Here is a 22,260-nt window from a genome sequence, read left to right as displayed (position 1 = left end):
CCAGAGTCCTGGTCGTTGCAGTACTGTGGCACCGCCACTATGGGGAGCTATGGTGCGTCTGATGGCACTGAAGGAGTTCATCTGATCAGGTATCACAGACACCAATACATTTCACAGCTGGGCCTCCGGGGGGAGCTAAGGGTGCTATTCATTAGGCCACTCCCCACCATAGTGGATAAACTGGGGGTCAGGCAGGAAGTTAGATCAGAAAGCTGACTGGGTTGGAACCAGGCAACACCTTGTGGCAGAGGGTGTTGTGGGGGGAAGATACAGTAGGGTCTCTGTCAGGGGTGGGATCCTGACAGAGGCTTGGCAACAAGAAAGAACGTAACGGGACCGTGCCTGCTCCGGGTAGCGGCAGTCCCCAAGAAAGGATTAGAAGCGAGATAGATTGTGCTGAGTGAGAAACGAGATCACGCAAAGGAGAAATACCAGTAGGAGTCGTGCTGTAAGACCGAAGCAACATCCTACTGAGGCGCACTACCGGTGGCCGGAACGCCGAGGGAGTAGAATAATATTCAGCTTCAAGCAATACTCCAAACCGCGGCAGGACAGTCAGTCTAAGGCGGGCTGTCTAACACATATCACCTATGCAGTCTTGGGGGGCAACTTGTGGAGAGGGGCGACTCTAGGGTCCCGGAAGAGCTCCGAGCCTACCCGTCAAACGGGTGCTGTCCCAACCAGAACATCAGGGAGGGACGGAGGATTAGCAGAACAACATCTAATCGAGTTGTGAGGGAACATCAGAAACAGACACAACAGTTGTGGGGTACTTTCCGTAAGCACAGCAGGGAAGGACCACAACACATAGCGCTAGTAGGAAGGCACCGATTTCCACCTGTGAAGAGAACTCTGGAGGTGCCATTGGACCGGCCGGACTTGCGCAGCCTGGTGAACCGTGTTCCGGACTGAGGACCCAGAGATCTTCAGTAAAGAGGTAAAGAGACTGCAACCTGGTGTCCTCGTTATTTACTGCACCGCACCACCACAGCCTTTCCAACACCATCCACTCCTAGTAATCCCCTGTGCGCCCCACGGCAGGGTCACGGACCGGGGCCTAGCCGCCGTGACAACCCCAGAGCAGAGACTCAGAGGCCCGGTACCGGGTACCCCTCGGCCCTGCGGCGGTGGGGGCGCTACAACTTGGCGTCACGAACAGGATCTACTTAAGCCTGAAGAATCAGGTCATGTGTGCCTTGGAACCGTGGTTTACTGTATTTTATTAGAAGAGTTGTGCATTGCCGCTTGCCGCTAGAAGTTCCCGCCAAAATCGCCGCCATTGCTGCGCCAAAGAAGAAGGAGGGCGTGCCATGGGAGGAGCCTATCAAAGTGGCGCCAGAAACGGCGACCGCCCCCTGCATCTCTTGCTGCAAAGCGGTGACCTGCCTCAAAGCAGAGAACAGCCCCCTGATTTCCAACGGCGGGAACGAAGTGAAGAAGGAGGCCGACCGTGGAGAAATGGCGGAGCCAGGTGCATGCGTTGTCGCCGAATGCCCGACAGCGACGATGAGCAGCAAGTGCCCGAGCGACGGCGAGGTGATCCCCGCCTGCCCTCACCCATTAGAGGCGGACCCGCGTCCACCGCCAGTGAAGGACCTGAACCCATTGGAGCTGCCAGTGGAGGAGCCGAGCCTGCCTATCCCAGCCACGGAACCATGGAGGGCGGAGCTACATCAAGAGGAGACGCCGGAGGAACCGCGGTTCGGGCTGCAGCCGATTCCAGTGTCCTTGTCAACGGACCGGAGCGACACCGGTGGAATCACATCAGGCGCAGGTATGGACGGCGTCCCTACTCCCCTGGTCGATTCTGCTCTCCCGACCGATCCGGCTCCCCTGACCGATCCCGCTCCAGTGACCGTTCCTCACCCCAGCAATGATCGTTCCTTCTTGGTGGAGCGGGTCATCCTCACCTCTAACGCGATGGGAAAGCTGGTGCCCCCGCTACCAACCAAGATGGGAGAACCCATAGATGTGGGCCCAGACGGAGTGATCCTTCGGTGGGACACCCCCTGGACCGGGCCGGATGGGACCCGGGAAGATGGCCTCACCCTGGCGGTGCTTACCTGGGAACAGTATAAGCAATGTCTAATACAACATTGGAAAGATCGGGACGAGACCGCACCGCCAGACACACCACGTAGGAAGTCTGCTCCCGGCAAGAAAGACGTGGTAAAACGGGGAACCGTGCTGGCCTACCACCCGAAGAGGGGATGGGGCTCCATACAGGAACTGGGGCTACCAACTGATGTCTTTGTTACTGGCTATAACGTGAAGACCCCCTGCTGCAGCCGAAACGGTGATCCGTTACAAAGGGGGGATCAGGTGACCTACACCCGCCATCGGAGTGCGCAAGGATGGTGTGCCCGGAACGTTCGACGGTGTGAGCCTGAGAGAGCGCCCCCTGTTGCCCCGATCATGAATGATCCCGATTTGCCAGATCTTATTCCTATCACCACCGTACGCCTCGTAGCGGCTCCAGAACTTGCAAGCAGGATTAGCCTTCAAATTCAGGCACCGGCTGATCTGAGGGCACCTGAGAGACCAACTACCAGCTCAGGAGCTGCCTCCACCGGGGGGGGGGGTAAACCACCCCCAGACTTAGAAGAATAAACCTCGATACCCTGAGCAATGTAAATAGTTTACTGTTGTGCTGCTAAACCCGTTTAGGGTTAACTCTTAAGGGGATCCTTCTGTGGATCTGGGATCCCTATTGTTTTGCTTTCGTTTGATTTTTCCAAAAGTTTTGCACAAGTTTATAGTTGAAAAGAACTGCTGAAATCATGAACAGTGCATGATCCGAACTTCTTGTACATAGTTTGCACCTTATTAGAGGCGCTCCCTACTGGTTTTACTTAAAGAAGGACTCTTTGCGAAGATACCACACTGGAACCTTTGCTGAGTATGGACTGGTAGCTTGAGAAGGCGTGCTACCTCATAGAGACTTGGTCCCCTCTTAAAGGGGATGTTCATTTGTTGCGCTTAAACTGTGATATTGCTTAAGATAGGAAGCAATAATGTCTTGACCAAAGAAAGAGATGATAATGTTTACATGAGAAAGTTATATGTATTTAATTAGTTAATTGTGAAGAAATACTGATGATGTTCTTTAAAAAGAAAAAGTGAAAGATAGCAGAAGGATGCAGTGGGCCCGTAGGAATAGACGTGGTGTCCAGCATGCATGATAGAAAGAAAGATAATGAGAAGGCTTAATGTTCAATAGAAAATGTTTTGATAATGTTGATAGATAGTTAGGATAGAAGGTAAACCCTGAGTCCTCATAGGAGTCATGTAGAGATGGCTCAGTGCTCTTAAGCTGAAAGTAATGTTATGTTCTATACTGTGTATAGTAGTTGAAAAGGCAGTAGGCCCTGGCTGAACGGGGCGGTCCTGTAACCGAAAGGAGAGGCAGAAGGTCTGGTGCCGATAGGACAGGCGGTCCTGCAGATCTAAAGAAGGAGAATGAGAAAGTTAAATTACCTTATAATGTGATTATAGGAAGGTCTTTAGTGGATTCAGAGTGTATGTCTTTAAAGGCAATGTTAAGTTATTGTTCGACAATTTTGCACTTAGTAGAATACCCGGTTGGGTAAGAAGAGTTATTTATAGCATGTTGCTATGATATTTAACCATGTTTGTAACGTTCAAGTGTCCTTACCTCCCATAAAGGGAAGCCTGTTCAAGTATACTTATTGTTATTGCACTCAACAAAACTGTATGTCTTTTTGCTAACTTGTATTGTTGTTTTCTTCCCAGTCCTGGAGTACTGTGTTTAACCAGGGGGGAGTGCAGCGCCCCAGAGTCCTGGTCGTTGCAGTACTGTGGCACCGCCACTATGGGGAGCTATGGTGCGTCTGATGGCACTGAAGGAGTTCATCTGATCAGGTATCACAGACACCAATACATTTCACAGCTGGGCCTCCGGGGGGAGCTAAGGGTGCTATTCATTAGGCCACTCCCCACCGTAGTGGGTAAACTGGGGGTCAGGCAGGAAGTTAGATCAGAAAGCTGACTGGGTTGGAACCAGGCAACACCTTGTGGCAGAGGGTGTTGTGGGGGGAAGATACAGTAGGGTCTCTGTCAGGGGTGGGATCCTGACAGAGGCTTGGCAACAAGAAAGAACGTAACGGGACCGTGCCTGCTCCGGGTAGCGGCAGTCCCCAAGAAAGGATTAGAAGCGAGATAGATTGTGCTGAGTGAGAAACGAGATCACGCAAAGGAGAAATACCAGTAGGAGTCGTGCTGTAAGACCGAAGCAACATCCTACTGAGGCGCACTACCGGTGGCCGGAACGCCGAGGGAGTAGAATAATATTCAGCTTCAAGCAATACTCCAAACCGCGGCAGGACAGTCAGTCTAAGGCGGGCTGTCTAACACATATCACCTATGCAGTCTTGGGGGGCAACTTGTGGAGAGGGGCGACTCTAGGGTCCCGGAAGAGCTCCGAGCCTACCCGTCAAACGGGTGCCGTCCCAACCAGAACATCAGGGAGGGACGGAGGATTAGCAGAACATCATCTAATCGAGTTGTGAGGGAACATCAGAAACAGACACAACAGTTGTGGGGTACTTTCCGTAAGCACAGCAGGGAAGGACCACAACACATAGCGCTAGTAGGAAGGCACCGATTTCCACCTGTGAAGAGAACTCTGGAGGTGCCATTGGACCGGCCGGACTTGCGCAGCCTGGTGAACCGTGTTCCGGACTGAGGACCCAGAGATCTTCAGTAAAGAGGTAAAGAGACTGCAACCTGGTGTCCTCGTTATTTACTGCACCGCACCACCACAGCCTTTCCAACACCATCCACTCCTAGTAATCCCCTGTGCGCCCCACGGCAGGGTCACGGACCGGGGCCTAGCCGCCGTGACAACCCCAGAGCAGAGACTCAGAGGCCCGGTACTGGGTACCCCTCGGCCCTGCGGCGGTGGGGGCGCTACAATATCACCTTGGGACTACCAATGAGGGACTGGCTGGTACTGTCATTGGGGACAGGTTGCTTTGTCTTTCGTTGCTGATGGCAATGTCTCTGGTGTTATGGTACTGTGTTCATTATCTAAATTGGGGCTACGTCACGGATCGGGGTGACTTTAGGCCAACAGACGGCTATCACATGTGCAGGGGGCTTATCTTAGTTATCCCTCCACTCCACTCCACAAGGTGATGAAAAACCCACACACAAGGCGATTGACCTCTTAGTTTACAGCAGGGGCTTATTTTAGGTATCCCACTGCTCTTTCACGTACCACGAACTGCAGGGATTTAGGTATATCCCGCTTACAGTTCCACTTAAAACTTGCAGCTCTCTGGTGCCCCCCTTACTGTCAGGTCAGATTAGGTACTGCACCTAGGGTAATTAGTCGCCAGAAAGGCTGCCTGCTATGTACTGGCTATTGGGCACGCTGCAGCGACGCCATAAACTACTCCTCAGTCTACCACCCTACCCGTGCCCTCCGCTCCGCTAATGACCTCAGGTTAGCATCTTCAATAATCAGAACCTCCCACTCCCATCTCCAAGACTTTACACGTGCTGCGCCGATTCTTTGGAATGCACTACCTAGGTTAATACGATCAATCCCCAATCCCCACAGTTTTAAGCGTGCCCTAAAAACTAATTTGTTCAGATTGGCCTACCGCCTCAATGCATTAACCTAACTATCCCTGTGTGGCCCATTAAAAAAAAAAAAAAAAAAACATAATCAGGTTCCTCGCATCATGTTCTCATACACTTTATGCAGTTAATAGCCCTCTGTGTCTGTACTGCTACAGACTAAAGGTACCGTCACACTAAACGATATCGCTAGCGATCCGTGACGTTGCAGCGTCCTCGCTAGCGATATCGTTTAATTTGACATGCAGCAGCGATCAGGATCCTGCTGTGATGTCGCTGGTCGCTGAATAAAGTCCAGAACTTTATTTGGTCGTCCGATCGCCGTGTATCGTTGTGTTTGACACCAAAAGCAACGATACCAGCGATGTTTTACACTGGTAACCAGGGTAAACATCGGATTACCAAGCGCAGGGCCGCGCTTAGTAACCCGATGTTTACCCTGGTTACCAGCGTAAAAGTAAAAAAAACAAACAGTACATACTCACCCAGCGTCATACCTCCCCCAGCGTCTGCTTCCTGACACTGACTGAGCGCCGGCCCTAAAGTGAAAGTGAAAGCCGCTGTGCTGTTAGGGCCGGAGCTCAGTCAGTGTCAGGAAGCAGAAGCTGGGGGACGCTGGGTGAGTATGTACTGTTTGTTTTTTTTACTTTTACGCTGGTAACCAGGGTAAACATCGGGTTACTAAGCGCGGCCCTGCGCTTAGCAACCCGATGTTTACCCTGGTTACCCGGGGACTTCGGCATCGTTGGTCGCTGGAGAGCGGTCTGTATGACAGCTCTCCAGCGATCAAACAGCGACGCTGCAGCGATCGGCATCGTTGTCGCTATCGCTGCAGCGTCGCTTAATGTGACGGTACCTTTAGGCAGTCAACTGGTTCATGCAGCTTTACATGAACACCCGAGCCTTACACTATGGCTGGTCCGAACAATGAAAGCAATTGTTACCATCCACCTCTCGTGTCTCCCCTTTTCCTCATAGGTTGTAAGCTTGCGAGCAGGGCCCTCATTCCTCCTGGTATCTGTTTTGAACTGTGATTTCTGTTATGCTGTAATGTCTATTGTCTGTACAAGTCCCCTCTATAAGTTGTAAAGTGCTGCGGAATATGTTGACGCTATATAAATAAAATTATTATTATTTATCTTCTACCTTCTCTTATGTCATGAACTAATAGCTGAGCCTTGGAGAAGTTCTGCAGCCGGCTGTTGAATTAGCGGAGTCTGGATGTCCTGTATCTGAAGTGACAGCTTTTCAGTGGAAAGTAAAAGCCCATAAGCTCCAGTCTCCCAATAACAAGTTTGGGGCAGACCTGCTAATCCATGGACAATCCCCACAGCACGGGCAGCTGTTCAGAAACCCATCGCTGGCAAACACGTTTAAGGTACAGGCGGGTATTAAATAATGTTTTTTAACCCTTTTTCCACTTGTGTTTCTTGTGAAATGTATTCCTGCATTAGTGCTATATGGTGTGTAATGTCTTATTACTAAAGATTTCCTAATAAAACCCAGAGGATGATTGATCAGAATATAATATTGAAAACCCCTTCTGTGCTCAATGGTAAAAATTGAAACCTTTCCTTTCCAGAATAAGGAGCCTTGTAGCCACAGTGGGTTGGTTTTCACTACAGGGGCTCTCACGCCTTTATAGATGTAACCTGACTATTTATATAGCTTTGGAAAATAAATCCGGCTCTGATCATATCAGTGTCATGGCTTCAGTTGAGAACGAACGCTGTGCCCAATCCATTGTACAGAGGATCCCAGCAGTGTCTTACTGGTGCTATTGCCTAATGATTAGTTTATAATATTAGATGGTTTCCAAATCCATCAGCTAACACGTAAATGCGAACATAGCGATTACTTATTGTATATGATGTACCGTACCATATAATGAACTTTTGCGAGTTTTGTATTTTTGAGATGTAGCTTTGCCTTGTTCCTCAATAGCATTTAAAGAGAACATATCATCAAGTTTTCTTCTGGATCTAACCTGCTGCCATCAACTTCTGTGCCACTTAATAAGGATCATAATCCGTTCTTTACAAGCCTGCACCCTGGCGTACCTGCAGAAATTCTTTTTTTGCAGACTTGAGCCATCCTTGCATTGCGAGAACAGTTATTCTTGGCTTCTATAAATGGCTTCTATATAATAACGTACTGCTGTGTTTCCAATTCATCATCCCTTCAAGAGAAATACCTGTTTGGCTTTCCCAGTGAGAATTTGTTGTTTGTCGAGGAATACCAAGAGCAGGACCCAGCGATCAGCTAATAACCCCGATGGCAGAATTTGTCACTTTTTCAACTATTTACCAATTAATTGATTCCTTTATTGTGTGGTTAAAATAAATGCCAATTTACAAGGACCTATTTCTGTCCAAAATTGAGAGCAATTGACTGTATATGGTTCAAGTTGAAGGTACTAGGTGGTTGGTCCTTTTGCCATTGACTCCTTCTCACCCGTACATGATAGCATGGCGCAATTGCATGGAGCAGAAGATTTCCGATGCCACAGGACCAAGCCTTATCAGGCAGTTATGTATGTCACTTGTTGCAGACCTGTGTTGTACTACCTCCCCCGTGGGCGTTTCAGCAAGGCAGCAATTTTATGGGGTCCTGACAATATTCTCTTGGGTGTCCTCTCCCTGGGCCACGTGACTCCTGGCGGTTTTGCTGTCATAGCTGCTCTGTGACCGTCCCCTGGCCAATCTGCTTGGCCAACGAGCCGCCATCCACCTGCCCACTGGCCAATTAAAACTCCCACCCATCATAGTCCCTACTCCTTCCGCTTCCTACGGTCTGGGCATTACCAAGTATTTTTCCACAATGGGTTATGCAAGTTCCTGACGTTGCTCCATGGCTTCTCACTCAGCTTGCACCAGCTGTACCACCCTGCGCTCCAGTTGACTGCCTTAAGAACACCGGCCGTGGTCAATTCAGGCATCATCGGTCACCATCCTGTTGAAGACTCACCACATTTTCCCTCAGCGGATCATTAGACTGGGTAGGCTGTTGTCTCTGATAATGTCGATGTCTAGAGAAGACCGCACACAGCCTAGCCTGTCCTTTTGACCTACTATGGTTGAATTTCCTGTAAGTTAAAGTTTCTGTCAATGCAAGCCATAGCGTACTGCCCTGCTTGTAATCTCCCATCTTCTCTGCTGGACCCCATGGCACCTTGAGGAGGATGCGACCCCTGCTGCATGGGCTCTGGCTTTAGCTCATACTGTAGCTGAGTTAACCAAGATATGCCAGACCTTGGTTATGGTTGTGGAACAATTGCCCAAGGCCTCTGTTGCCCCTGGTAGTCTACCGCTGCCCACAGTGAGTCAAACCCTCCAGCTACACTGCACCATACCCAACCGATCTGAGGCGATCAGGTAACCTTAGATCAGTTCATCTTTCTGGGTTACGTCACGATCTTGTACCCCTGCTCTTAAGTACTGCTGCCCACAGAGGTCAAAGCCTCGTTCCAACGCAGATTTGGACGTCTATCAAGCAGGGAGATTATTGACAGTCTTGTACTGGCAGTGAACTTATTCCTAGAGGTCACTGAGGCATATCCCTCTCCTTCCACTGAGTCAGAGTTCTTTAGGAAGGGTAGACATACAGCTAAATGTATGTTTAACCACTAGGAGTTTTGTGAGGGTACAGGATGGGAGCATCAAGACAGGCATTTTCAGTGACATAAATGCATGGAGATACCGTACCTTTTCCGAGCGATGCTGGTGGCGACGTGGTCCTCTCCCCTGGTGGTGGATACTCTGGTGTCTTGTTTGTTGTGAACTACTATGGAGAACCAAGAAACCTTTGGATAGATGTTTTGAGTCCATGGCGAGGTCAGCGTTTGAAACTGCAGGATCTGCCCTGTGTCCAGCCTTTACTGCCACATGGGGTTTTTTTAGGGTAAGGTGGATTCTTAGGGTAGGGTTGACAAGTATCTTTGTTCAGCGTCCTTGAATGTGTCTAGCTGCTCGATCATCAATATTGTGTCTATTTACCATATTCTATGGCTCAGCAGGTGGAAGGCGGCTCTTGCTGTAAGAAATTCCTTACAGCCCTTCCTTTTCAGAGTTCTGATCTGTTTGGGTCCATGTTTGCCAAAACTATTGTGGATGCCACCAGCTGCAGATGTATATTACTCCCTCAGTCCAGGTCTATCAGCCGGCTTCTGAGATGTTAGACTCATTGGTTAGGTCCTTGTTGTCAGTTTCCATCAGGTAGTGACCCTAACAATCAGAGCAAAGTGGTGTAATGTGCATTCGCGGGGAAAGAACAAAGAGTGCCGACGCATGATTTGCTCTGTCCTCAGCAGGGCTCTGTGCATGAGCACGATGCAAAGGACACTGTGTGGATGACGTAGAACATGTCATCCACACGAAGCAAGAAGAGAGGAGATGCCGAATCAAGAACAGCGAAGTCCATCATATGCATTGGAAACATATAGACAGCATTCTAGAATGCTTTCACACAGGGCTTACAAGTGCTGCCCCTAATTTATATGGGAAAAACCTGGTGACAGGCTCACTTTAAGATTTATTGTTAGTGTCAGACTCCAGGTTGCAGTGGACTTAATTCATGGTTCCGGTGTCCCCAATAAAGGCTGCAAGAAAGAGATTTTATGGTGAGTACCAAAAATCTTCATTTTAGTAGAATAAAAAAAATAACAGTATTAACCCGTATTTACTATGGATCTTTTTTTTTCTTTGTTTCTATTGTATTTTTAGCATATTTAATACTTTTGCACACTCATGTTTTTTTTTTTTGCAACTATTCTGTCATGCTTCCCATATTATTTAAATGGTTGTCTCAAGGAATCTTGAAAGAATTTTTAAGTTTTCCTTTGTGTCTTGGAATACACCTTCATTTTCAGCCTTTTTTTTGTCTCATTGTATGAACATTACTAAGCAATATGTAGGGTAAGTATCTTGGCTTTTAACAATGTAGCTGACTTGCTAACAGAAAGAAATTAACACAGGTGACGGGATGTTGACTCATGTAATGACTCTGGTAATGGGATCATTTGTTATGTCATTGATTGTACAATGGGGCTAATCTTAGCTCGACCTCGTGATCTGCTAATAAGCACTTCCTTGTGTTTCCTTTTTGGGCTTTCCACATTTTTTGTTTCCTGAACTCTATACCAAGAATTACATACACATACAAATAATTGTAGTTGTTCACTAGCTAAAAAATAAATATAAAAACAAGTGCAGTGATGAAACCGCCCAAAATCTGCTTCAGTTTTTTCTACTCCGATTCTATTGTAGTGTACAACCAAATATAGGGTTAATTAATGGGGCCAGCCTGTACTTCAAATTTGATGGCCAGATTGGTGGGATTCAACATTGACATTTGATCCACGGAATGTTGAGGCTGGTAACAGGTAGGTGCAAAGAAATAAGGTACAGGAGGTAGAGGCAGAAGGAAAATAGAAAACCATTTAGGAAAAATAAACAGTGAATGAATTAAAATATCAGAAACTGTACTGTACTAGTGTCTTTAAATGACTATTCGTGATGCAGTAGGATCTCCAAAAAAGCTGATCCATACTATTATGGATAATTAGACACCTGTGTACCTTCCTAGTTTTGTAAAAGGAAGAAGCTTCTGAAAAAGCCATCAGTAGGGTTGTTTATCGACATTCTATATTCAACAGTGAGCGGCTTCCAAGGGGAAGCTGCTTGAAGACTGGGCCGGTCACTTTGTGGCTTTCAAGGACTGAAACAGCTACAAGAAGCTCAAAAAGACTAATCATGCGAATGGCAAGTTGTTTTGACATTACAGTAATAATAATAAGCATTTTTTATTTCTATAGCGCCAACATATTCCGCAGCACTTTACATTATAGAGGGGACTTGTACAGACAATAGACATTACAGCATAACAATAAACACAGATCAAAACAGATACCAGGAGGAATGCGGTCCCTGCTCGCAAGCTTACAATCTATGAGGAAAAGGGGAGACACGAGAGGTGGATGGTAACAATTGCTTTCGATGTTCGGACCAGCCATAGTATAAGGCTCGGGTGTTCATGTAAAGCTGCATTAACCAGTTAACAGCCTAAATATGATGCATCCAAAACACCAGTCTTAATAAATTGGGGCTATAGTGCCTTGTAGTAATTAGTGAATGGATACATTCAATTAATATTTAATTGTAAACTGTCACCAGGTTTTGCCACCTAATCTAAGAGCAGCATTGCATAGAGGCAAACACCCTGATTTCAGCAATGTGTCACTTTATTGGGCTGTTTACAGTAGTTTTGATAAAATCACGTTTTATTAGCAGGAGATTATCACTAAAGGAGTAGCAATCCTGCTGCCATGCAAGTCCTCCATATTCATGAGCTCTGTAAAACTCCGCCTCCACCACTGATTAGCATATTTCTTCCTATGCACAGTGAACACAGAAAGCTTCCAATCAGTGGTGTGGGCGGGGTTTTACAGAGCTCAGCATTCAGACAAAAGCTAGAGTTGCAGAAGACAAAACAGTGATTGCATCAAAACTGCCACAAGTTTCTCTGTCAGTGATACATTGTTAAATCAGGCCCTCTCAGATGGGGTAGCAAAAACCTGATGAGATAGTTCTTTTAAAAGCATAAGTAATAAGAATTAATTACACTAAATTCACACTTGCACGTCCTTCCTTAAGCTCCACCTACTTTCGCATGCGTCCTGCGTCATCCTACGTACCTAGCTTTAAAATTGGGAATGCAGGGACAGGACTTGTATGCGGATGCGGCGTTTTGATGTGCCCGCCAACCGTACGGGAACACACCTTTTTGCGTTCTGGTGCGGTCGGCGGGCACGTCAAAATGCCGCATCCGCATACAACGCATGTCCCTCCGTACCCAATGTTAAAGCTAGGTACGCAGGATGACGCAGGACGCATGCGAAAGTAGGCGGAGCTTAAGGGAGGATGTACGCAGCCATCCGCAAACCATCCACATGCAAGTGTGAACTTAACCTTAGACATTTACCACACTCCTAATTTTGATAGGAAAAAAGGCCAAAGACAATAAAACAAATCAGTCCCGTGAAATTATGTACAATGTAATTCTATTGCAGAATCAGGGATGTCATGTCTTTAAGGTATATCACAGCTCCATTATGCAATGCATTGGAATTATTGAATAATTTGAAAGCTGCTTTGTCCCAAGCTCCATAGAATTACATTCCTTATACAGTGGGGGAAATAATTATTTGATTCCTTACTGATTTTGTAAGTTTGCCCACTGACAAAGACATGAACAGTCTATAATTTTAATGGTAGGTTAATTTTAACATTGAGAGATAGAATATCAAAAATGAAATTCAGAAAACCACATTTTATAAATGATATAAATGTATTTGCATTTTGCAGTGAGAAGTATTTGATCCCATACCAACCATTAAGAGTTCTGGCTCCTACAGACCAGTTAGATGTTCCTAATGAATTTGTTATCTGCATTAAAAACAGCTGTCCTACATAGTCACCTTTATAAAAGACTCCTGTCCACGGACTCAATTAATCAGTCAGACTTTAACCTCTACAACATGGACAAGACCAAAGAGCTTTATAAGGATGTCAGGGATAAGATCATAGACCTGCACAAAGCTGGAATGGGCTACAAAACCATAAGTAAGACGCTGGGTGAGAAGGAGACAACTGTTGGTGCAATAGTAAGAAAATGGAAGAAATACAAAATGACTGTCAATCGACATCGATCTGGAGCATCATGTAAAATCTCACCTTGTGGGGTATCCTTGATCATGAGGAAGGTGAGATCAGATTAAAACTACACAGGGGGAACCTGTTAATGATCTCAAGACCATAGTGACCAAGAAAACCATTGGTAACACATTACGCTGTAAAGGTTTAAAATCTTGCAGTGCCCACAAGGTCCCCCTGCTCTATAAGGCACACGTGCAGGCCCATCTGAAGTTTGCCAATGAACACCTGGATGATTCTGTGACTGGTTAGGAGAAGGTGCTGTGGTCAAATGAGACAAAAATTGAGGTCTTTAGCATTAACTCAACTCGCCATGTTTGGAGGAAGAGACATGCTGCCTATGATCCAAAGAACACTGTCCCCAGTGTCAAGCATGGAGGTGGAAACATTATGTTTTGGGGGTATTTCTCTGCTAAGGGCACAGGACTACTTCACATCAATAGGAGAATGGATGGAGTCATGTACTGTAAAATCCTGAGTGACAACCTCCTTCCCTCCGCCAGGACATTAAAAATGGGTCGTGGCTGGGTCTTACAGCAAGACAATGACCAAAATATACAGCCAAGGCAACAAAGGAGTGGCTCAAGAAGAAGCACATTAAGGTCATGGAGTGGCCTAGCTAGGCTCCAGACCTTGATCCCATAGAAAACTTATGGAGGGAGATGAAGCTCCGAGTTGCCAAACGACAGCCTCAAAATCTTAATAACTTAGAGATGATCTGCAAAGAGGAGTGGACCAAAGTTCTTCCTGACGTGTGCACAAATCTCATCAACTAGAAAAAACGTCTGAGTGCTGTGCTTGCCAACAAGGGTTTTGCCACCAAGTTTTCAGTATTGTGTGCCAGCGGGATTAAATACTTATTTCTCACTGGAAAATGCAAATCAATTTATATAATTTATAAAATGTGATTTTCTGGATTTTATTTTTGATATTCTATCTCTCAATGTTAAAATTAACCTATCCTATTTAACAAAATCAGCAAGGGATCAAATACTTATTTCCCCCACTGTATATATTGTATATGAAATGTTGAATTGTAAAGTGTTGTGGAATATGTTGGAGCTATATGCAGTAAATAAAGATTATTATTATATTCAGGGGCGAAACGATAATGGGTGCAGTGGTTGCAGTCGTCTCGAGGCCCTGGAGAGTAGGGGGCCCCAAAGGTCCTTTTGCCTCATATGAAAAGACTATTAATAAGCCCCATTGTAGATTTAATAATAATAATAATAATAATAATTCTATTTCTATAGCGCCAACATATTCCGCAGCACTTTACATTTTAGAGGAGACTTGTACAGACAATAGACATTACAGCATAACAATAATCACATGAACAACAGATACCAAGAGGAGTGTGGAGCTTGCGCTTAAGCTTACAACCTATGGGGAAATAGGGGAGACACAAAAGGAGGATGGTAACAATTGCTTTCATTGTTCTGACCAGCCATAGTGTAAGGACTCGGGTGTTCATGTAAAGCTGCATGAACCGTTTGTCAGCCAGAATATGTAAAAGTACAGACACAGAGTGCTATTAACTGCATAAAGCATGTGAGAACATGATACGAGGAACCTGATTATTGTGAACATTTTGATTGGGAAAAACAGGGATAGTTAAGTAAATGTGTTGAGGCGGTAGGCTAGTCTGAAGAAATGTGTTTTTAGGGCACGCTTAAAACTGTGGGTATTGGGGATTAAGCAAATTATCCTGGGTAGTGCATTCCAAAGAATTGGGTCAGCACGTGAGAAGTCTTGGAGACGGGAGTGGGAGGTTCTGATTATTGAGGATGTTAATCTCAGGTCATTAGTGGAACGGAGGGCACGGGTAGGGTGGTAGACTGAGACCAGGGAGGAGATGTAGGGTGGTGCTGATCCGTGGAGATTTTGCATTGGAGCCCACAATCTCAAGTTACACCACTGTATATATTGATTGCTAACCCCCTGCATACTCTACATCGGTCATTATAACCTGTATTATAAGCTTCTAGGAACTTGATGAATGAATGAAGCTGCTGATTATTTTTATTGCATGTCATTTGAAAAGAGTAAATCCGTCCTGGTCATGTGAATGAGGTCTTATCAGCCTATCCCTCGCTCAGAAGATGGGCTGTGGGTGCTCATGTTACCTTCATATAGGAGTCCTTTATCTCACAAGGTAACCTAGTAAGATGACAGTGCACACCTGGAATGTATGACGATAACAGGGCATAACGGTGTAAGCAGATACTGGCTGAGTTTCAGGAAACGCCTCGTCCTCTGACGTCAGGGTGAATTGTATGTAATGGAGGTAGCACATGATTTCTGACAGATAACTGTCTGTTCTGTCTGCTGTTTTGGATATCAAATCATATCGGTATATCTCTGGATATTTCCCATGAAGTAACAATCCTGAAGCATATTTTCTTACAACGCCCCTCTGTTACTCCTCCTGGAATTGTATGAATCCATTGACAACCATGTTACTGTGTACCTCATCCCTTTTTTTTAAAGATGACCTTTCACTGGATTTTTTCAATTGCTTGTTTCATAGTTTCTCTGTTATTCCTCCTAGAAATGTAACAATTGGGTGAATACGACAGAATGTGGCCATTTCCTTTTTCTCCTCTAATACTGCCCAATCAAAACGTGGCCAGTTCGTTGAAGAGAAATTTTGCACCATTATTACCAGGAGGATGTAACTTTGGAACGGAAGGGCAAAGTAGAAAAAGAATCCAGAATCTGTGGAGCAGCGGCAATTGGAAGATGTACTTGGTTTAAATGAATAAGTCCAGGAAAAGGTCCTTATTTAAACTATGAGACTATCAGTACTGATTGTCTGAGTATGTAGGGACATACTAAAGGTAGCGCCCAGTTGTCAATTTATTGTTAGATTTCTAGGAGGAATAACAGCAGAAGTGTTTAGCACATAACATTATTGGGATATTCTCATCTATAAGATCCTATCCCATATATCCTACAAGAGACGTAGAGTAAAACATCCAGAAAATAGTAAAATCACAATTTTATTAAAGATCATAAAAGGTAACAGTAGACATCTTAGATAAGCAAAAAAGTAGAGGCAATGGCGCACAGTGTCAACAACTATTCACAAATCTACAAGAAAAGTATCAGGTATGGGAGACATGATGCACTAGTAACAAGGAGTCCCAAAAACAAGACTCCAACATACATAATCAGATGCCAACAGGTCCTGTAGCAGTGGCCAGAAACTGATTGAAAAAAATCCCCACTAATTAGATAAGTTATTATGCCATGAAATATGGTAAGGCAAGCAGTTACAGGAAAAAAGCTCCAATAACAAATATGGCACACGGGCTGCTATCTGTCTTCAGGTCCACATATGGGTAAGATGCCTTTTTCTCTTTTTTTCACTTGGATTGCCCTGGTCAGTTTTACAAGGCCTTGATGCGATACCCCTGTGTGCCATACTTATTGTTGGAGCTTTATTCCTGTAACTGCTTGTTTTACCATATATTTTGCTCTTCACTAAGGCTATGTGCACACATTGCAGATTTCCTGCAGAACTGCAGCGCTTTTTTCTGCTCAGAAACGTTGCAGGTCTGCAAGTGATTTACAGTACAATGTAAATCAATGGCAAAAAAAATGCTATGCTAATGGTGCGGAAAATTCTGCACGGAAAACGCAGCAGATTCAAAAAAGGACCATGTCACTTCTTTTGTGCGGATCTGCAGTGTTTCCGCACCCATTCCATTATAGAAATCCACAGGGGTAAAAACGCATGAAATCCACACAGAGTCCACACAGTAAATCCGCAGGAAAACCGCACACAATCTGCAAGAAAACCACATCAAATCTGCACCTGAGTTTTCTGCCAAGAGATGCTGAATCCGCACAGAAAATTCCAGAGGCAAATCTGCAACGTGTGCGCATACCCTGACGAGTGATAAAACCCCCAAAACAACTGGCAATAGATGGAGGTCTTTTTTTAAAGGACTCTAAATATCCTAAGTCATCTCAAGTATAATTAAACAGTCATATAGGACACCTACCTTCATTTGGTAGCCCTAAATAGCCAAAGTTATGCCTCCAGGGGGAGGAAAAGAGCATATATTATGGTCAGATCGTGGTTGTAATGATTAAATTGTTTAAATATGTACATAATGTTCAGAACCCTCAAGATTTGCTTTCTACTGACAGCTGGACCAATATTTTACCAGTTTTCTTACTGTCATTGTAGGAACTGTCGAAATATGGTAAGAAAGGCTTCTATGAAGGCCGAATTGCCCAAGCCATTGTCCAAGTTGTACAGAATAATGGTGGGCTTTTGGACCTAAGTGACTTGTCCAATCATGTGACCGAAGAAGTGCAACCAATTTGCACAACGTACAAGGTATCTATCTGTTACATATTATTGCATTTTTTATCTTGAAGATCTGAAATAGTGAGTTGACCAGGATTAGAGAAAATCACTAAGCTCTAGTGAAGGAACAACAGTGCCAGACACAGCCAATGGTCAGGAGTTGGGTTGTTACTGGAAGAAAGAAGAAACTTTTTTTCTAACCCTGGCCCCCATAAAATGTAATAATGTGAATCAGCATTTCGATCCCTATCTTCTCGCTTTCTATTCACTGTTGCTATGAAAGGTTGTGTTCATATAGCATATTGCCAAAATATTTATTTCTTTATTTTACTAGTTCATATAATGCCATTAATTTCCTCCACACTTTAAAGATATCATCAAAATATGATTTCAAAATGGAGGGCAGACCTCCAGGAAATTCCTTCAATCCCAGAGGCTCCTTCTGCTGTTTCCCTGCTTTGTCGCACTCCTCACATCATTTTGGCTTTGCTTTAGTCCTCTGCACAGCGGTTGGGGCAATGTGAGCTATGCCGGGAGACATTGTGAAGAAACAGTAGCACCTAAAGAGGCTGATCACTCCTGAATTATATCCATCATACCAATTCACATTGGCCCCACCTGTAATATTGCCGCGATCACGTTACAGTGATTGGCTTCAGTGGTCACATGTGGAGTCCCGTGGCCAGCGGAGGACACAAACAACATTAGAAGAAGATCAGAAAGGTGAGAACACACTGGGCAGTGTGTGAAAATACTTACGTGGAAGGATTTCCCATTTAATTGGTACTATGGTCATCCGTTCTGAGGATCAGGTGGGGCACGCAGTCAGTCAGATTTTCACTGACCATCCTTTGATATGCCATCACTAGTAAGGGTACAATCAAACGAATGTCTCTTCAGTCCTTGTGCTATGAATGAACAAACACCACATGGACCCATAAAGTACATAGGCCATTTTTCACATGCACCTTAGGTCCGTGTAAAATTGCAGCATTTTCTAGTCTGGTCAGACTTACGGACCAGACTAGTGCACGTAATTATCAAGAAGGTCTTGCTATCATCCTCTTTGTGGGCATGTCTTCACTATGTTTTACAATGGCCGCCCTATCTTAGTAGTGGGAAAACTCTTTTAAGCGCAAGTATCTAGTGGGACTAGTGATGCACTAGTTAATATGTTTATACATGTACCTTTTGTATGTAATCTCTAGTGTTATAGGTAACATTTGATATAGAAGAACAAATGCTCTATAACCGCTTACCATACCCACAATACCTAAGCCAAATCTAACCTTGGCATCCGACCAAGTGAGACAAACACACCCATCTTGATTGCTCTGAGAACAGAAAACCATGGGAATGTATGTGAATGCAACATAGCAGCTAAGTGCCATTCAATAATTTCTCTGGAGAATAGCTCAAGGTAAGCACTGACCAGGAGGAAAACCACTCTGATTACAGTTTTGGATTGGGTGCAAGTCATCTGAGTCACAGTATCACCTACATCTCCAAAATAAACTAATTAGTCACTAGTCAGGTCTCTAAAATGTAATAAGTACAATTAGGACCTGTTATAGCGCTTCGCTAAAATGATTGCTGTAGTATCATGCTGCAATGTCGTGAGGACTAGACTTAAAATCCATTTACATTGCACGATTACCGCGGCCGAGCATTTCTAGAAATTCTAGTTTCATGCTAATCTTTCGCTATAAACAGGCTGCCAATCACATGACGAAGGACCTAAACACTCATTTGTTGGGTGAAATGATCTTTTGGTAGGCTTAAAAGATCATTGTTCTCTGAGGTGCATCATCCAGTGTAAACAGGACTTACATTGACGACAGCAATGTCAGCCATGCTCACTGATCGATCTATGACAGATAATTCCTTCATTCGTTGCACATCTCAAGTGCAGTTTGCCTGTGTACACAGACTATTCACCCCTTTAAAAAAAAGTAGCTCATTTGTTTTTTTCATTTTTTCCTAACCTTTTTCAAAGAGCCATTACTTTTTTATTTTTCTATCAAAATAGACATATAATTGCTTACTTTTTACGTGACAAGTCAATTTATGTTACCTTACACAAAAAAAATGTGGTGAACTGGTGGCAGAAAAATCTTAAGGGGGCTTCATCAGAGAATGATTATCCAGAAAAGAAAAAAATGAGTTCTGTGTCATGCCAACAGTAAAGCATCATGAGACCATTCTTGCGTGGGGCTGCTTTTCTTCTAAAGAAAAGAAATTGCTCACAATTTTGCCTACAATGACTGCCATGAAAAAGGAATGTGATCTAAACATCTGCCAAAAGCAGCTTCTCCCAATGATCCAGGAGCAGTGGGGTGATGAACAATGCTTTTTCCAGCATGATGGAGACCATGTCACAAATCAAAAGAATAACTCACTGGACAAAACATTGAAATTTTGGGTCCATGGCCAGGAAACTTCTCAATTCCAATGAGAAGCCGTATTGAGTTCCGAAAAGACAGGTGGATAAAGAAAAAAACAGAAATTGTGCACAATGAGACAAAAATGGGAAGTCATTTATTTATTATTTATTTATATAGCACCATTAATTCCATGGTGCTGTACATGAGAAAGGGGTTACATACAGGGTTATAAATATCATTTACAGTAATCAAGTTTACAGTGACAGACTGGTACAGAGGGGAGAGGACCCTGTCCGTGTGGACTTACATTCTATGGGATAGTGGGGAAGAGACAGAAGGTTGGAGGTGCAGCAGCTCTGGCGGTGGTGAGGCGGCTGCTCTGGCGATGGCGAGGCAGCAGAATGGTTATTGCAGGCTGTAGGCTTTCTTGAAGAGATGGGTTTTCAGGTTCCGTCTGAAGGATCCGAGGGTGGTGGATAGTCGGACGTGTTGAGGCATGGAATTCCAGAGGATGGGGGATATTCGGGAGAAGTCTTGGAGGCGGTTGTGTGAGGACCGAATAAGTGGAGAGTAGGAGGTCTTGGGAGGATCGGAGCGTACGTGAGGGAAGGTATTGGGAGATTAGTTCAGAGATATAGGGAGGGGACAGGTTGTGGATGGCTTTGTAGATCAGCGTTAGTAGTTTTTTTTCATCAAGTCATCAGTCAGTATTTGCCCCAGAAGCTGAAATCCAGCTGCCAGGGTGAAGGCCAAAGTCTTGAAATATCAGGGAAAACTTATGAAACATATGTTTGTACTTCAGAAGCCATAAAAAGATCTGTCTAAGGCTGGTTTCACATTTGCAGATGGAGGTGCTGCGAAGGGCTGCGTACGTCCTCCGTGAAGCTCCGCCCATGGCCACACGTCCTCCGGTCAGCTTCGCCTACGTCAGCATGCGTACCCTATCTTTACCATTAGGTACGCAGGCCATGCCGATGTATGCGGATGCCTCTGCATGCGTCGTTTTAACGGTGCGGCGACCGCACCAAATTGCAACTCGTTGCGTTCGGCGGTGGTTGCTGCACCGTCAAAATGACACATGCGGAGGCATCCACATACATCGGCATGGCCTGTGTACCTAATGTTAAAGATAGGGTCCGCATGCCGATATAGCTGGAGCTGAGCGGAGGAGGAGCTTCACGGAAGACATACAAAGCCCTCCGCAGCACCTCCTAAAATATCTAAAAACACCGAAGTAACAAACTGTGAAAAACAAATTTGTGTTGGTGTCAAAACTTTTAGCCAGGACTGTAGACACTGAACAGAGCTGTACAACACCGTTCCTATCAATCTGTAGCGGCTGCTGCCGAGAACAGAACCTCCGCTCCTGTTCAAGGGAACAGGGGCCAATATCAGCTGACCATTAGTGGTGCTGGGGGGGCAACCTGTTATTGATAAACTATGCTAAGAATAGGTTAATTATATGCCTGGACAACCCTTTTAAGGTGGCCAGAAACCTTAACTGTCAATTGAACATTCAATCAGGCAACGGTTATTATCCTTCCCTCATACACATGAAATGTCAACTTGCAGATTGTGAGCCCTCGTGGGCAGGGTCCTCCCTCCTCCTGTAACGGTCGTGACTTATATTGTTTAAGATTATTGTACTTGTTTTTATTATGTATACCCCTCTTTTCACATGTAAAGCGCCATGAACTTTCTCACACAGTAGTGGTGACATAAGGGAGATCACCGGAGCTGATCAGCTGATGAACTCCGGTGACCTCTCTCGTGTCAGCTCAGTACTACACTGCGGGAGCAATTACCTCCTGTCAGTGTATCGCCGGCTGTCTTTGAGAGCAGTCACATCAGTCACTGCTCTCAAGATCATCAGGATCTTTGTGGGACATTATGGATTAACTTCTCTGCAGACAGGTGAGGAATATTGTGGTTTGGTTTTTTTTTTGTTGCAGGAGACTTTGGCGTCAGTGGATTAGGCGTTCGGTGAGTATGGTTTAATTTAGATTCAATAAAGGAGTCTGTATCATTATTTCAATTAAAGGACTTTATTCTTGTTGTGTGTATATGTTTATAATATCACTATGGCATTAGTAATGGGGGCGTCTTATAGATTCCTCTCCACTACCAACCTTTGGGCTTGATGTCACCTGACTACAAAGGTGGCATCAACCCCCCCAACTATTACCCCACTTGCCACCGCTACAGGGCAAGTGGGAAGAGTGAGGCTAAGTGTCAGAATTGG

At 45.0% G+C, this 22,260-nt stretch overlaps 1 protein-coding gene across 1 annotated transcript in view; it reads left to right on the top strand.

Moving 5' to 3' along the window:
• Positions 1-22,260, top strand: part of LOC143804014 (glutathione hydrolase-like YwrD proenzyme) — a 93,473-nt gene that overhangs the window by 28,131 nt on the left and 43,082 nt on the right. Inside the window, exons 5-6 of the mRNA XM_077281760.1 lie at positions 6,776-6,982; positions 17,512-17,664. Of these exons, the coding sequence (XP_077137875.1) occupies positions 6,776-6,982; positions 17,512-17,664 (360 nt within the window). The remainder of the gene's footprint in view (positions 1-6,775; positions 6,983-17,511; positions 17,665-22,260) is intronic.

Source organism: Ranitomeya variabilis, chromosome 2 (assembly GCF_051348905.1).
Source record: "Ranitomeya variabilis isolate aRanVar5 chromosome 2, aRanVar5.hap1, whole genome shotgun sequence".
NCBI classification, from domain to species: Eukaryota; Metazoa; Chordata; class Amphibia; order Anura; family Dendrobatidae; genus Ranitomeya; species Ranitomeya variabilis.
Note: the sequence above shows the minus strand (reverse complement) of the source record. Positions and strands in the feature narration are given on the sequence as shown.